The sequence below is a fragment of the Rissa tridactyla genome, chromosome 3 (genome assembly GCF_028500815.1).
Source record: "Rissa tridactyla isolate bRisTri1 chromosome 3, bRisTri1.patW.cur.20221130, whole genome shotgun sequence".
In the NCBI taxonomy this organism is placed as follows: Eukaryota; Metazoa; Chordata; class Aves; order Charadriiformes; family Laridae; genus Rissa; species Rissa tridactyla.
In genome coordinates, this window is record NC_071468.1 from 35411786 (window position 1) to 35427227 (window position 15442).

General features: G+C 46.5%; 2 protein-coding genes across 2 annotated transcripts; one reads left to right on the forward strand and one right to left on the reverse strand.

The window, feature by feature from the left end:
• Positions 1-912: 912 nt before the first annotated feature.
• LOC128907507 (epoxide hydrolase 1-like) lies at positions 913-11014 on the forward strand. Its single transcript, XM_054196467.1, has 10 exons — positions 913-1039; positions 2412-2435; positions 3341-3554; positions 4306-4486; positions 5279-5509; positions 5895-6024; positions 6977-7191; positions 9413-9521; positions 9818-9943; positions 10813-11014. Exons 1-10 carry the CDS (start codon positions 1011-1013, stop codon positions 11012-11014), a joined length of 1461 nt encoding a protein of 486 aa, XP_054052442.1. The 5' UTR covers positions 913-1010.
• A 198-nt stretch (positions 11015-11212) lies between these two features.
• On the reverse strand, positions 11213-15181 carry MAD2L1BP (MAD2L1 binding protein). Its single transcript, XM_054196468.1, has 2 exons — positions 14192-15181; positions 11213-13575 (listed from the first exon to the last, which is right to left on the reverse strand). The coding sequence occupies exons 1-2, from the start codon at positions 14594-14596 to the stop codon at positions 13045-13047; spliced, it is 936 nt and encodes a 311-aa protein (XP_054052443.1). The 5' UTR covers positions 14597-15181; the 3' UTR covers positions 11213-13044.
• Positions 15182-15442: the final 261 nt, after the last annotated feature.

Sequence of the window (15442 nt, forward strand, 5' to 3'; positions counted from 1 at the left end):
CTGAGCTAAAATAAAGCATTGACTTCTGTGGAAAATGAAAAATTTAAATTTTCCTTTTTGTTTTGGCTGCTACAAATCACCGGTGCACATGGAATAGAGCCAAATGATGCACAGATTGGAAGGGACACCTGAAGGTCAGCTCATTGCACCTCCTGCTCAGAGCAGGTCCGGGTAGGTGAGATTGCTCAGTGCTTTGTTCCTGACAAATTTTGAATGCCTCCAAGGATGGAGATCCCACATGCTTTCTGGGCCCCTGTCCCAGTGTCTGAATACCTCCATGGTGAAGTAATTTTTTCCTCTCGTATCTAACCATAATTTCCCTTGTTGCAATTTGCATCCGTTGCCTTTTGTCCTTCAACTGTTGCTCCTCCAAGATGAGTCTGGGTCCATTTTTCCTACGCTCTCCCCTAGGTAGCTGTAGACAGCAATAAGACCCCACCCTTTGCCTTTTCTTCTCCAGGCTGAACAAGCCCAGGTCTCTCTGTCTCTCCTTGGACATAACATGCTCCAGTCCCCTGGCAGCTTGCTGGCCCTCCACCATCAAAGGTGGGCTCACTCAAATCTTTACTTTACCAGCAAGGCCAGAACTGGACATAGCACTCCATATGTGGTCTCACAAGTGCTGAAGAGAGTGAAAGGTCTCTTCGCTCAGCCTGCTGGCTAACATGCTTGCTGTATAGCCCTGTATGCAGCTAGCCTGTGCTGCAAGGACACCTTGTTGACTCAGGCTCAGCTGAGGACGTCGGGCCAGTCTCTGCGGAATTGCTTTCTGTGCGTTTGGCATCCAGCCTGTGCTGGTGCACAGGGTTATTCCCTCCCCACGCAGGACTTTGCATTTGCCTCTGTTGAGATTAATTTGCAACTGCACACTTAGGCGATAGGTGGCACTAATGAATGATGTAGCTTGCATTGTCACGGAGGGGAGAGCGTCATTGCCGAAGAGAAACCAGCAGAGGAGACATCTGGGCTACTTCTCGCTCGGACCAGCAGCCAAGTGAGGAGGAGCAGACATGTGGCAGGAGTTCCTTCCAAATGCCTGGTGAGATCTCGGTGCAGGGAGGAGGGACTGCGAGCAAGAGTCCCCAGGGTTGGGGTGGGAGAAAGCCCCTGTGGGGTCACCAGGCCATCAGAGGGTGGGAGCATGAGGCTGAGTTCTCCTGAGCATGAGTGTGGAGGAGGCTTTATTAGACTGAGCCTTGTTTTGTGTCATTCAGAGAGCTGCTTCTAGGACATGCTTGTTTTGTTAGCAGTGCCGAGTTTGTGCTATTGCCATGATAACTGGTTTCATGCCTCTGTCTCACTAAACTCTGTGATGGAAGTGCAGGGGTGTATTATTACCTGTTACATAAGCTGCTCAGCCTCCAGGGAGGTGGAGGCTGACACTGTTTGCTCTTAGGACCCCTGTTCTTCCTTCTCTGGGAGTGGCTTAAGGAGATACCTCCTTAAAAATCACACATAGGCTGTCTCAGAGATTGTTACCAAATTGTCTTGGCAACTGCTGGGATCTTCAGCACAGGCACTGGGTTCTACCTCACCAGTAGCAGTGGGAAATGATACTAGGTAAAAAGAAACACCCAACAGACTTGTTTTTTCATGAAGTTTCATGTCTTTTTTTTTTCTTTTTTTTTTTTCTCAAGGTATCGTAATTATGACACCAAACAGCTCCCTAATCTAGTTGCCTTCCACAAAGGCAGAGTGACAAGACTTTCTCCTGTCGCTTCTAATTTTGCTAGATTTTAGACTGTGCTTTTCTTGCATCTACCTGGCTGAAAGAGAACCAAGGAGGATGTTTTCTTTTTCTTGCAGGCAGATGAGACCTAAAAGCTTGGTAGCCAGCCAGGAGCAGTTAGAAGTAGCAAAGGTACAGCAGCTCATTGAACTCTGAACAGGGAAAGGTCCCACAAGCCTCTCCTCCTGCCAGTCCTGCAGCACGATGAATACCACATGGCTGGCAGCAGAATAACCCTTGAGCTTGAAAGTCGTCTGCCAAGGCTGCGCACCTATCACTACACAGCAGTCAAAATAAACTATTTTCTTGGCTGAATTAACACAGCTGCTCGTAGGATGAAACACCGCAAGGACACCTACCCAGTTGTTTAGTGCCTTTTATCTAAATTGTGCTGAAGGAGGGAATATTATGGCAACAAACTATCTAGCTAAAACACAGCCCAGAAACACTGCCTCTTTATGCAGAAGCAGTGCTCTGAGCTCCTGTCTTTCTGTCCCATCCAAAAAGTAAGAAAAATAATGGCAGATGTTGCCAGATGGTTAAAAAGCTTGTGATCCCATAACTGGGCAGTACATGGTGCTAGCAGGTGACGTTCTTTGCCCCATCCCTAAGGGATCCCTACCATTCAGATAACACAATCAGACTATAAGGATCTTTTTCTTTTTTTTTTTCCCTTTTGTAGGGAGAGCATCTTGTCGCGGATCAGGTGAGTGAAATAGATGCTCTGTGCTGAGGCCTCCACTTTTTATTAGCACGCTGGTTGGGGCACATTATAGCCTCTTCCTTAACCTGTATGACAACAACAACAAAAATCTTCATTCACAGTCCCCTTGCAGCCCCCTGCAACAGCCCCCAGACACCTCTACTAATCCCCAAGGGAAGCTGGAGAGATTGAAGTACAGGTCAGAGGGACGGGAAGGTATTTAAATCATTTAAGACTGATTGCTCAAGCATTTGAACGGTTTGGAACCATGCATGTCTGTTAAAACCAACTCTGGTGACTTAGCTCCCACACCTCAACAAAGTGTGAAACCTTGCTGTCTAGAACAGAAACAGGGGCACCAGACAGACAAGCTGAGACCCTTACCCATGGAAAGCTATGGTGGAGGGCCAGTGTTGCTCTAAAAGATGACTGAATCTGTAGGGAAGCTATGTATAAAGCAGCGCCAAGAGGGGCGCATCCAGCTGAAGACCCTTGGCTCTGCTTCTCAGCCCATTCTGTCTGTGAAGTTTTTATTCCTGGAGGAGTCCAGTCACTACTATCCCATTCACTCCAGCACCTGCCTTAGAACAGACTGGCCCATATCTTATTGACCCTTGTCCCCCACGGCATCCTCATACACAAGGAGAGGGAGAAGAAAGCCTTGTGATCTGCAAGTCCTGATCAGCAAGGACTTGAGGTCCCTAAGAAGCACTGGTAGATGTAAACCTGCCCCAAATCTTGCCCATGATCTTCAAAAAAAACAAAACGCCCCGGCCCCTGCTGACTCCATAGGATTTGTAGGCATTTGTTACTGCTCAGGCCCAACCAATGTGAATACAAGCCACAGCATAGCCCCTTTATCCTTGACACTTCCATTGTTGAACACAAACAATTTTATGCCTCCCCAGGTCTTTTGAATATTCTCAGAAGAATGCAGTCCTGGTCCCTGCAGCCGCCCTGGGGGTTGGAGGGATGCTGGTTTTCTGGCTGAGGTCTAGACACAAGATCAAGACTATTGAAATGGGTGATGGATGGTGGGGCTCAGGTGAAAGACCCCTAAAAGGGAAAGAAGATGAAAGTATCCGTCCCTTCAAGATTGAAGCATCTGACAAAGAAATCGAGGTACTGGTTGCTTGGATGTAGGGAGGGGCGGAAAGCTGCAAGGTGGAGCCAGTCCATCACCCACCTTACTGCTTTGAGATGATGTCTTGGGGGTGGCAGCAGGACACTTACATATGCCAGTGCAGCTCCCTAGCACCATTACATCACGCTGTGGCTCACTGCCCTTTATGAATGGGATTTGAGCTCAGATTCATTGCGATGTCCCATACAGACTTTCTGAGACCACACGCCCTCCATGTGGCCTGGGGCCACTCCTGAGGAAAGGCCGCACTTTGAGCAGCAGACTTTAACAGTGGGTGTGTGGATGGTGGAGCAGGGTGGGAGGGTATCAGGACACCAGTGACACCGGTGGGGCAGAACTGAGGGGCTTCCATAGGGGTAAGGGCTGGAAGGGTGAAGAGGGACGGGGTATTGACTGAGTTGCAGCACCTCTGTCCCTACCTGCCTTTCCCAATTATCTAGCCAACTAGCAATTGGCAGCTTAGGCTGAGGTTCGTTATTCTTCTCCCAGCTGGCAGTGCGAGCAAGCTCCTCGTGCCAAAAACCCTAAAGTAAGAGTAGGACATGGTACTTCTGGGTGCCCTAGTAGAAAAATAAATTCCCCATAGAAATGATTCAGGGGACCATGTAGAGTATGCCACTGCTTCAGAAAAGCTCATGGTGTCCCAGATAGCAGTACAAAAGCCGGCAGACCAGCTGCTGGCCAACACAGGCAGCTGGCCAGCCTGGCAAGAAGGGCTCCCCTCTGCAGGACCTGCACCGCCGCCTGGAGCAGGCCCGCTACACACCACCACTGGAAGGGGCCGCCTTCCACTATGGCTTCAACTCCAACTACCTGCGGAAGGTGGTGGCCTACTGGAGGAACCAGTTCGACTGGCGCAAGCAAGTGGAAGTCCTGAACAAATATCCCCATTTCCGAACCACTATTGAAGGTGAGGGGGGTCTCTGTGGTTTGAGCTGGTCTCTTTTCTGAAACGTGTGGAGGGAAGGGGAGGATTTTAGAGGTTACAATATTTAAGACAACAATATGCATGACAGCTTAGTGATATGAGTGAAACATCACTAGTGGAGGCTATACTATTAATAACCTCCTGTAGATTAAGACCATTACACAGTGGCAATAAGATTAGATCTGTTTCAAGATGGGCTTCATCTGTTTCTTAACCTGTGCTAACTAATGATGAGGTTTTCTTCTGCTATTGCCTTGAAGCCACCTTTAAAAATTGAAAAATTTACCCAGACTCTGAGGCTAGAATTCCCACCACTACCCGGTTTAGCCAGGTGAAGTTAGCCAGACTTTAGCTAAGTGATCTGCAGGTTAAACTTCTACCTTGCACTTAACTTTTTCATGTTTCTCTTTTTATCACCCACATATTTTGTAATTTTATTGTCTTTTTGCAAGTATCTTTCCTGCATTATGCTATTCATTTAAGTACAGCGGTACTTATATACTGTGAGACTAGTTTCTGAGGAGATGGATGCTCAATCTCCTGTGACCCCAACATCTAGGGCTGGGATTAATACCTCTGTCTGTATGAAAATTATGAGACATAGGTAGAATACCAGGCATCCCCTTTCAACTAGGCATCTTCTTGCTGTGGGTTGATTGTGTAACTGCTGCTACAAATGCTAATTACAATTTTGCCACCCCCCTTCTTCAGAGTAGAAAGCAGAGACTGTGATGGAACCAGACCTTTCATTTATCTGTCTTGGATGTGTGGCAGGGATCGATATCCATTTTATCCATGTGAAGCCCTCCTATGTCCCCCATGGTCGAGCTGTTCAACCTCTGCTGATGGTCCATGGCTGGCCCGGCTCCTTCTATGAGTTCTACAAGATCATCCCTCTGCTCACGGAGCCATCCAGGCACGGCCTGAACGAGGGTGATGTGGTGTTTGAGGTCATCTGCCCATCCATCCCAGGCTACGGCTTCTCAGAGGCACCGCACCAGAAAGGTAAGCAATGAAAAGGATCTGCAGGAATCACAAGGTTTTTGCAGCAACACCTCAGCCATCCCTGGGGCCCCTGGACACTGCAGTTTGTGAATGCAGATGCTTGGCTCTGCGTTAACACCTATGTGTCTGAGGTTCTGGGGCTGCCTGTGGAGATTTGGAAGGCAATGGTAGCTGGAAGCCAGTTCTGCTTTCCACTTTCTCCACTTTCCACTGAATTTCCATCATCTTGTGTTCCCTTTAGTGCCAAAGAGTGAGGCAGAGCAGCATAGCACACTGTGCCTTCACAGAGCAGCACATTCGTGCCTCTGTCAGGCCACGGTCTTCATCCAGGGTATGAATGTTAGGAAAAATAGGTCTCCTGTACAGTGTTTCTCTTTACCTACAGGCTTTGACACCATAGCAACAGCTCGGATATTTCATAAGCTGATGAACAGATTGGGCTTCAAGCAATACTACGTACAGGGAGGAGACTGGGGATCTCGTATTACCACAAACATGGCCCAGATGCTGCCACAGTGAGTAGCAAAGGGAATTGGTGCAGAAAAGCTGCTTCCTATTCTTACCCCATCTTCTGACTCCACAGTCCTGGCCCTGCCTTCCTTTTGCCTGGCCTCTCATCCCCTTCTGCTTCATTTCCTCCAGGGACATCCCCACCCCTATGAATTCAGTTGTATTCATACACTTTGCACTGATATTGACCCAGTTATCACACTTCCTAAATTTCAGTGCTGTTTGGCTTCTCTTTCACTAGTTGTGGAAGTACACACTGCTGCATTTTGATTCAAGACAGATCATCATTCTAAATCAGGAAGGAGAGAAATGTAAAATCAGCAGGGAAAGAAGGAAGGAAGGAGCTCAACCTTTTAGCAGCTGAACGGTACCATGAAGTACGGGACTTTCCAATCTAAAATACAAAGTTGAGACTGATTGGGAAAGAAACACAGCACCTTCCTTAGCAGATGGCATCACAGCTCATTGTTTAGCATTTAATGAAAAGCTGGCACCACAGCCACACTTAGGTCAGAGAAGAGATAAAGGAGGAAAGCTCTTAAAGCAGTTAGATTGCATTCTGAGCAGCTCACTATTCGCAAGGGCAGTTGTGTGTTCCCAGAAGTGTGGCCATGTGTGACCTACTCAAGCTCTTCAGAAAATACCCAACACAGTCTGTTACCTACTGTGCAGTATGATACAAGAACAACAGCCACAGCTATCAGTGTGGATATGCCACATCCAGAAACTGAATGCCTAAAGCCAACATCATACCAGTGGCACAGCTGGATGGAGATGGCACCAGCTGTACCATTTTTAACTCCCATAATTTTTTTTTCAACCATGATGAACCTGAAGGTTTTATGTATTTTGTTCAGTGAAATACTTCTATCACAGCTCCAGTCAGACTTATTTTCTAGAAAATCTAGAGGCAGAAAATCACTTGATTTAACCATCTATTCATTAACTTAATTTTAGATCTGTGAAGGGGCTTCATGTGAATCTCGTCTTCGTCAACAAACAAGGTTTGAGAAGAATGATTTCTGTGATGCTTGGGGCTTATGTACCATGGCTCGTAGGCCTCACTAGGGAAGATGTTCGACGTACTTACCCTTTCATGCAGAAGAATATATATGACCTTCTGCGAGAGTCTGGCTACTTACACATCCAAGCCACCAAACCAGACACTGCAGGTAATGAACCTTCTCTATATCACTATGAACATTATATACTAACTGCTTATGGTGTATAAAAACTTAGGGTTGAACAAAGGCTAACCATGTTTGAGAAGCAATGAGTTCTGGTGACTGAGTGCAAGACATGAGGACAAGAATTGCCTAAAAGGAAGTTAAAAGGAACAGCATAAAAAAAGATGGAGACTACAAACACCACTTCTCGAAGTCTTTTAAATGGCATGATATTTCTCTTCCGGAAAGAACTCCTTTGCAAAAAGCCTCTTAAAGTAAAGCACAGGGTCCTGAAATTGAAGCTTCTAGAAATAAAATGTGGGTGAAAATAAGAAAAATATCATAAGCAAGTCCAATGTGAAACTTGCAGAAAGGTAGATACCGCCCTAACACCTGAAAAGCCAGAAGCCTGACATAGTGAGGCCAGTAGATAGAGTCTGAAGAAAGACATGGCCATCTCAGAAAAGTTAAATGAATTATTTGCATCAGTCTCTACTAGTGAGGATTATGGGTTATTCCTCGATTGAAAAAATCCTTAATCAGGAAAGACAGTGGAGCTGTCTCAGACTGGTGTCAGATGTGGAGACTGTAGAATGAATAGCATCCCATCCTGGCAATTCAGTGGAAAAGAAGAAACTCAAACTGAAATGTTAACTAATGCCTAGTCAGTTGCTTGAACTGATCACAATACCAAAGAAATAAAAGGAGACAAACAAGATACCAGGTTGGGTGGTGGGGTTTTTTATTATTTTTTTAAGAGCCAAACAGGGAAGGTAGCACCAGAAAAACGAAGACCTGTTTGTCTAGTCTCTGATCAGAAAACTAGCAGAACTATTTTAAAGAGAAGAGTCGATTTACAGGTGATAATATCACAGGGAAATCACACTTCAAAAATCAGAGCTCTGGAAGAATCAGAGATGTGGATCCAGTAATGGAACATACTTCTTTTCCAAAAAAGTTTTGTTGAGATTCCTCCCCCAATGTTCTTAAAGAAATTAAACTTCCTTAAGAAAAGGATCACATTCATGGATTAATTAGTTAATATGAGAACCCAAGCATAGGAATAAGTAAGCAAGTTCCAAGGGAGGGAGAGTATCACAAAAATCTGTGCTGGCACCTATATGTTTCAACATGATCCCAATTTCTCTGCAGAAAAAAGTTAATGGTTAAGTGAAAATTTCACAACTATCCAAGGTTTGATTTAATCTGAAGATAACTGCAGAGAGTTGCAAAAACAGTTAAGTGACTGGCTGATTAAACTGGCCAATAAAAATTGATGTCAACAAAGTCCAAAGCAATTTAAGTAGAGGAAGAAAATCACAATGGGCTCTAGTTTGGCTGCTGCCATGTGAGACAGCCCACGAGTCATGGCTAGTGCTTTGAAATGTCAGCCGGCTCAGAGCTCAAGAGAATCTGACAAACTCTTAAAGAAAGCAAAATGAGACTAAGGCAAAACACTAAATTCCTGATATTCAGAATCTGTTGCACCCCTTTTCACCCTGTTTCATAAATACATTTTAGAATCAGAAGAATACAGGAAAGGGAGAAAAGGAAGACTGAAGTGACCAAGCAGCTTACGTACAAGCACTGTTGTACGTAGTCTAGGACTCTCCAATCTGGAAAAAGCATATACTGTAAAGCTACAGCCTAGGCTATGTTGCAGAAATTTTCCCAAGGCAAGCCTCTATCATTACTGAAGTAATCCCTATCCCTGTTTTACAGGTAAGAACACAGGTATAATATGCTGCGTACCTGCTGTGTTTATAATGTTTGTTAGTGTTCCCCAAAGGCAGGAACAGATAACACATACACAGCACTACACTGTTTAAACTGGGTAAAAAGTGATAAACAGCACTTGGGGTCCTGGTTATCCATCCTAAGCAGGACAGTGCTCCCAAATAGTTTATCTGGAACATCTTTTCAGAGTGTAATCCCTTTACAATTTGCTCTTTCTGACACACATTACCAAGAAGCCAACACGACTTTCTTAGCTCCTAGCTTCTTTTGTATAGGAACTACCTGAGTGTGTAGGGCTGTTAGTTACAGCTGGAATTACACTGGGGTGAATTTGTCAAGAATAAAGTACTATCGGGGCTAGTAAAATACAGACTCTCTACTGAATTCTCATAGAAAACTCCAAGGAATTAATCAAAGTCCAGTTTAAGTTCCACAGAAGTATTGCAACGTCAGGCAACAGCAATAGCTCTCCCGTTCTTCTTCTGAATAGGCTGTGGACTGAATGACTCCCCTGTGGGGCTTGCTGCATATATTTTAGAGAAATTCTCTACCTGGACAGATAAATCATTTCTGCATAAAGATGATGGAGGCTTGGAAAGGTAAGAAAACAGATGATCTTCCATGAGAACACTTGTTAAAACAGGTAAAAGACTGGCCAGTCAAAGCTGAATTTTAAGGATGAAAGATTACACGTGACTAGTAGTTTAAACTTATAGCAGACTGCCTGCAAACTACTGCTTCGGCACCAGTTTTGCTCTGGGCACACGGGTGCCAATCAATTTGCTGCTTGAAAACAAAGGGAGAAGAAGAACAATTGTTCTTCAGGGCATGAGCCCAACATAGTGTATTGAGAAACAGCTTCCAATGAAATGTCTTCATCTTTCTCTCTCAACAGCAAATACTCTCTTGATGAGCTTTTGACCAACGTGATGATTTATTGGGTGACATCCTCCATTGTGTCTTCAATGCGATTCTACAAGGAGAACTTATCCAAGGACCCTAATCTAACTGCTCATGCCAGGTACAGATTTTACTAGTTAAAAAAAAAAATCCAAGTTCTTATTTTCTTTTGATAAATATAGTTAAGGGTCACTTTTCTTTTGAACCTATAATTTACACAAAGTGGCTTGTGGTCAAGACAACACAGAAGACTTATCAAGCTATATTCAGTCTTGCTTGTATTCAAAATACAGGTCTATATACTTGATCACCAAACAAATGCAATCTGTGGCTCAGCTCAGTAAAAACAGAAAACCATGAGCATTTCTAAGAGAAGTTTAAACTGAATTAGGAAGGATATGGCTTACTGGTGGGTAAACTGTTAATCACAAACTTGGGGAAACAATCTGGAGGGTAGTACTTGCAACTGAGCACCTTCTAACAGCCATGGGCTTTAAGGTGACTGTAAGAGGCTAACCAGGAAAATGCTGTTGAGCAGAATTCTCCAAGTGATGGATCATACAAACAAATAGGAGAGTCCCTTTCTTTGTAGACTGAACCAGTTTACCTTTCCTCTCCAGAGAGTCAATTGTTACACTGGTACCATAAGTTCTAAAGTAAACATGAGCTAGCTCATTTCTGACTCTCACAAGAGGTGTGGCATCTTGCCACATGTCACAAGACTACAAAGCAAGGTAAGGTTAAAAATTTAAAACATTTGAAGACTGAACTGTGTGCAAAGTTGGCTCTACTTCAAACATCTTGGGGTACAACATTCTTAAACTCAAGGAGATGCAAATACACATGAAGCTCTTCAACAGAGTACAGACCACAAAATGGGTTGCTGTGGTAAAAGTTTTCCAGCTGACTGTGGCAGTTCCAGAGTCAGAAGGCTTTTATAGACTTTCCCCAGGACTTCTTTCAAAAATGCAGTTAACTAATGTCTTCTAGGGTTGGAGTATATGTTCCCACAGGGATTGCAGCTTTTCCTCAGGAGATAGTACATACACCACGTATCTGGGCAAAGCAGAACTTCAAGAACATCATCACTTACACTTACATGCCACGTGGAGGGCATTTTGCTGCCTTTGAGGAACCAAAGCTTCTGGCACAAGACATCATCCACTTTGTCAGAAAGGTGGAACAGCTGTGAACCTGCAGTATAGATTTATACACAGAATGTATGTAAGCTGTTCTGCCACCAGCAGAACCTCTACTTTGAGGGATTAAATAAATCCAATGTAATCACATACAGAAACCAGCATTTTATTTTGATAATGATTATAATACTAAACTTGTTAATCAAGCTCTAAAGCTCTTCATAAGGAGAAAAAAAAAAGAAAAGCATCTTGTCTTCTTTCATTCCCGGCACCATATCATTGCTGCATTCATAGTTCAAGTATAAGAGTATGTAAACAGTTTAATGCAGTAACATTGCACTCATTTGGGGAAGAGTAGAAAGAAACTGGCCCTTTGTTCCTCCAAACTAAGGCTTCTATTCAAAAGCTTCTTTAAGTACTTGAGTGCTAGCATTCTTAAATATGCATTACAAGCAGCCTTGGTGGAGGTATAAAGGGTTTTGATCTCCTGAGCACAAACACTCCTATGTTCAAGTTATATTTCATTCAAGATTATATTTCATTCATTCAATTCAAGCGATTACATATTCAAGTGGGCAGCTGCACGTAAGGCAGATTTCTTCATTCTAGCAGTTTTTCCCCTAGAGCTAGTTTTAGCAGTTACTACACGTTGTAAACAGTTGTAAATGGATAAATAAGGCAGAGACGGCACTCCTAGTGTTCTCCAAGCTCAAAAATATCGACTTAATTTCCTTCTAGTTCTACAATCTCATTCCATTACAAAATGTCAAAGTTAAAACGTGCACCAAGTGTAGAGGGTTACTTCAACCTTTACCCTCCTTTCAAAGGATTTTTACCACCCCATCGTGCAATTTTTGCTAGCAAGAAACCACGAGCAACCTCACTACCAGAAGGCTCCAGTTTCTCTTCAGATGAGATAGAGCTATGTGGAGCTTATTAAGCTCATTACAGATAAGTACCCAGCTGATTGAAGATAACTCCAGCAGATATCTAGTTCTGACACACTGTGCTGTAAGGGCTTCTCTCCCTCCCTGTCCCATTTTACACTAGACACCAAACCAGAAGAAAAGGGCTCAAGTTCTGCTTCCAGGCAATACATTCTTATTTAGAACAGGAATTTGACAGGTAAAGATAGTGCTGAACTTGATCACAGTCCCCTCCCCTCTTCTTCAGATTTCAGAAACATTTGGAGGCTAAGACTTCTAAGAGGTGAAAGTAAGCAAGAAATTAACTTATTTGTTGTTGTTTTAAGTGAGAATAAACTAGGATATTGGGGCAGGAGTTCTAACTTTCTCTGAAGAGGGTTAGAGCAGAAACCGCTTACTTTTAATTTTAACTGTATATCTGATTGTCAGGGTTGTTACACTAATGGTTAGTAAAAGAAAAATTAGGAAGATGCGCTTCCCTACCTCCACAGGGCTGCTCAACCTCTTTCCATCACCAGTACAAGACCATACTAGGTACAAGACCTCCCAATTGCTAAGTCCCACTCTTTGGACTATTAAGTTACTGAAATGGAGTTATGAGGAAATCTAATTTTAACAAATAGATGGGCAAACACTTGAGTACTCAAGCCTGATCAGACTGCAGGGAAAGCATCCTTGCAGGAACAGGGTAGGTAAGAGTGGTTATAGCCTTTACTATAAAGGCCAACCAAGCGTATTAATAATAACATACATTACCTAGAGTCCCAAGCAATCAGCTAATGTAGTACTTATTACCAGAGAAATGGCCACATTAAAATTCAGGAAAGAGAAGACTGTATCCAGTATTTGCCAGTTCAGCAAGTACGTGGCAGGAAAGTTTTACTCCCAGCACACTAAATCATTTCCTGTGCAACAACTCAGGCCCCTAAAGAATCACTGTACCCTGTGTGCAACCGTGCCTTAAAGGGTATTTGGTTTCAACAACAATTCAGGAGATGCAGACAGATGAACACAGTCCAGCTACAGGAAGACAGGAGATGCCCTGGGGAAGAGATCCAGGCAGACAAGAATACGCGGTTACATTTGATAAAGTTATTATCGCTTAAAGCAGCACCAAAGGTTATTCAATATTCCATTAAAGTTCTACAGACCACAGATCATTCATGAAAGCCTTTGAGCGTCACAGGTGCTTGAAACCATACATAGTCCTCCCAAGTAGAAGTCATATGCTGAGGAGATGAGGCACGCATGTTGATGTCTCCATCACAGGACAAGTTAACAGTTAGTTTCCTCCCTCGGGTCGGCACTTTATAGTTGAGCTTGGGCCGGAACCAATCAACACCACAATCGCGGTGTCCTTGGAGCATAACAACAGTGCCTGTGACAGGGAGAGCCTTAAGTTCACTGAAGACATCTGCCACGAAGAGCGAGTGAAAGAGCTTGCGAACACAGGATGCAGTTTTCAGGCTCTCCTCAGCACTGCCCTCATAGATACCCTCCAAGTTGAGCTCATAGAGCTCCTTGGGGCTCATGACATTGCCTCCAAGTAGAATAAGAACCCGAGGAACCAATGTCAAACTAAACATGACTTCCAAGTGCTGGAGCACTCCCTCCAGCTCCGTCAGCACCTGCTGGCACTTCTTGCTTGCCACGTCCATGGAGCGTGGCTTCTTAATCACATCTCCATCCTGGAAAACAAAACAAACCAAAGTATTAGTACATCTCATTATCGGGACATATTAGTCCTAATACGCTCTTCAGAAAGCATGGCCTATGCCATCCCTGAAAGTCAAGGAAGGTTCAGAGGGTTTTATGCTCCTTTTAAGAGATATAGATACCCACATATAGACTCCAGAGATCAAAATAAAAAGGCTGCTCTAGAGTTGGTCAGTTTCAATCTGAATCATGGTACTGATGAACTCCCCCAGGAATTAGAAACCCCATCTCTTAAAGATCAGCTAACACTCCAAAATCATGTAAGATTAAAAAAAACCTTTTCTTAGAGCTGTTTCAGCAACAAACAAAATACTAATATGCTTTGAGCAGAAAGTGGGACGACAAGAGATAAACAGTAACTTGCTGAGCCCTTTCACCACCTAACCTAAAGCTTTAATTTTATTTCTCTTAAATGAAGCTGCGGCAACATTTAAGGCCACAGCTAGGAGTGCTTTACTTCAGAAGCAGCCGACATATTACGAGTTACTCAGCTAGAATATTTAAAACGCCGCGGCCCCGCCGCCGCCCCCCCCCCCCCCCCGCTCCCTGGGCCCAGGGTTCCCCCGAGGCCGCCCCGGCGCCCCTTACCTGCGCCGCCCGCCGGCAGAAGTAGGCGAGCTGCTCGTAGGGGAGCGGGAGCTGGTGCCGCTGGTGTAGGACGTGCTTGAGGAGCTCGCAGGCGAAGCGGCAGCAGCTCTCCCGGCTCACAGCGCCCGGGAACACCACAGACACCGAGGGGCAGGCAGCCGCCATGGGCCCGCTCCGACAGGGCCTCATCCCACCGCTACCACGATCCAGGGCCGGCGGCGCCTCAGCGATGAGGAGCGGGGACACGGGAGAAGCCGCTCGGGCGGGAGCGACCGCTACACCGGGAGCCGCCATCTTCTGCCTAGCCGAGGGCGGCCGGCTGGAATTTGAATGGCCGCCGCCGCGGGGCATCATGGGAGTGGCGGAGCGCCCGCCCCGCGCCGCTTCCGGCGGTGCAGGCGCCATGTTTGGTGGGGAGCAGGGGGCCTTCCGCCCGGCGGATCGCACCGCACCGGCCCGATAGGGGGAAGGCCCGCGGGCAGCCCAGCTCCGGCAAACGGGTCGGGCTGAGCCGACTCGAGTCGAGCAGAGCTGGTGGGCTGGCTTCTGCCCCGGGCTTGTGCAGGGGTCGTTGCCGGGGTGCTGAAGAGGCACCACGGTGGTCGCGGTAGTCCCAGGTGCCCAGCCCAGCCGCTCCCTTGCAGGGCGGCCCGGGGGGCTCCGGTAAACAGGTTAGCCGGGGTTCCCCCCCCGCCCTATGGCGGGGCCCGCCCGGAGCACACCCGCGAGGTGGGTGGCTTTTAGGGGACAAAGCCCCGCCGGCCGCCCCCGAGCCGTTAAACTCCTTCCCCCTGCAGCTGGCAGCCCCGTTGTCTCCGCTCTCCCTGTAGAGGAGCTCCCATCGCCCCGCGGCAGGGCCCTCCTCCCCTGGGAGGCGGGGAGCGAGGGAGAGCCGCCGTGTTTGGAAACAACGTGGCCGCAGCCCCATTGGGCGCCGCCTCCACAGCACGGCGAGGGGAGGCACCGGCGGATCCCGGAGGGCAGGGCCGGGCCGGGGGAGCGGCGGCACCCCTGCGTGTTGTGCGCCGCGGCCGCCAGGCGGCGCCGCCTCCCCGGGACTCCAACTCCCATCCGCCCGCGCGGCGGGGCGCCCATAAGGAAGCGAGAGGGATGCGCCGCGGGGCGCGCCGGGAGCTGTAGTTCGGGGCTCGTGGAGCCGCGGTGCCTGCTGGGAGCTGTAGGCGGGCGGGACTCAGTTTCCCGTAGCGCCGCGCGGCGGTTGCTGACGCGGGGGCCGGGGCGGTGGGGCCG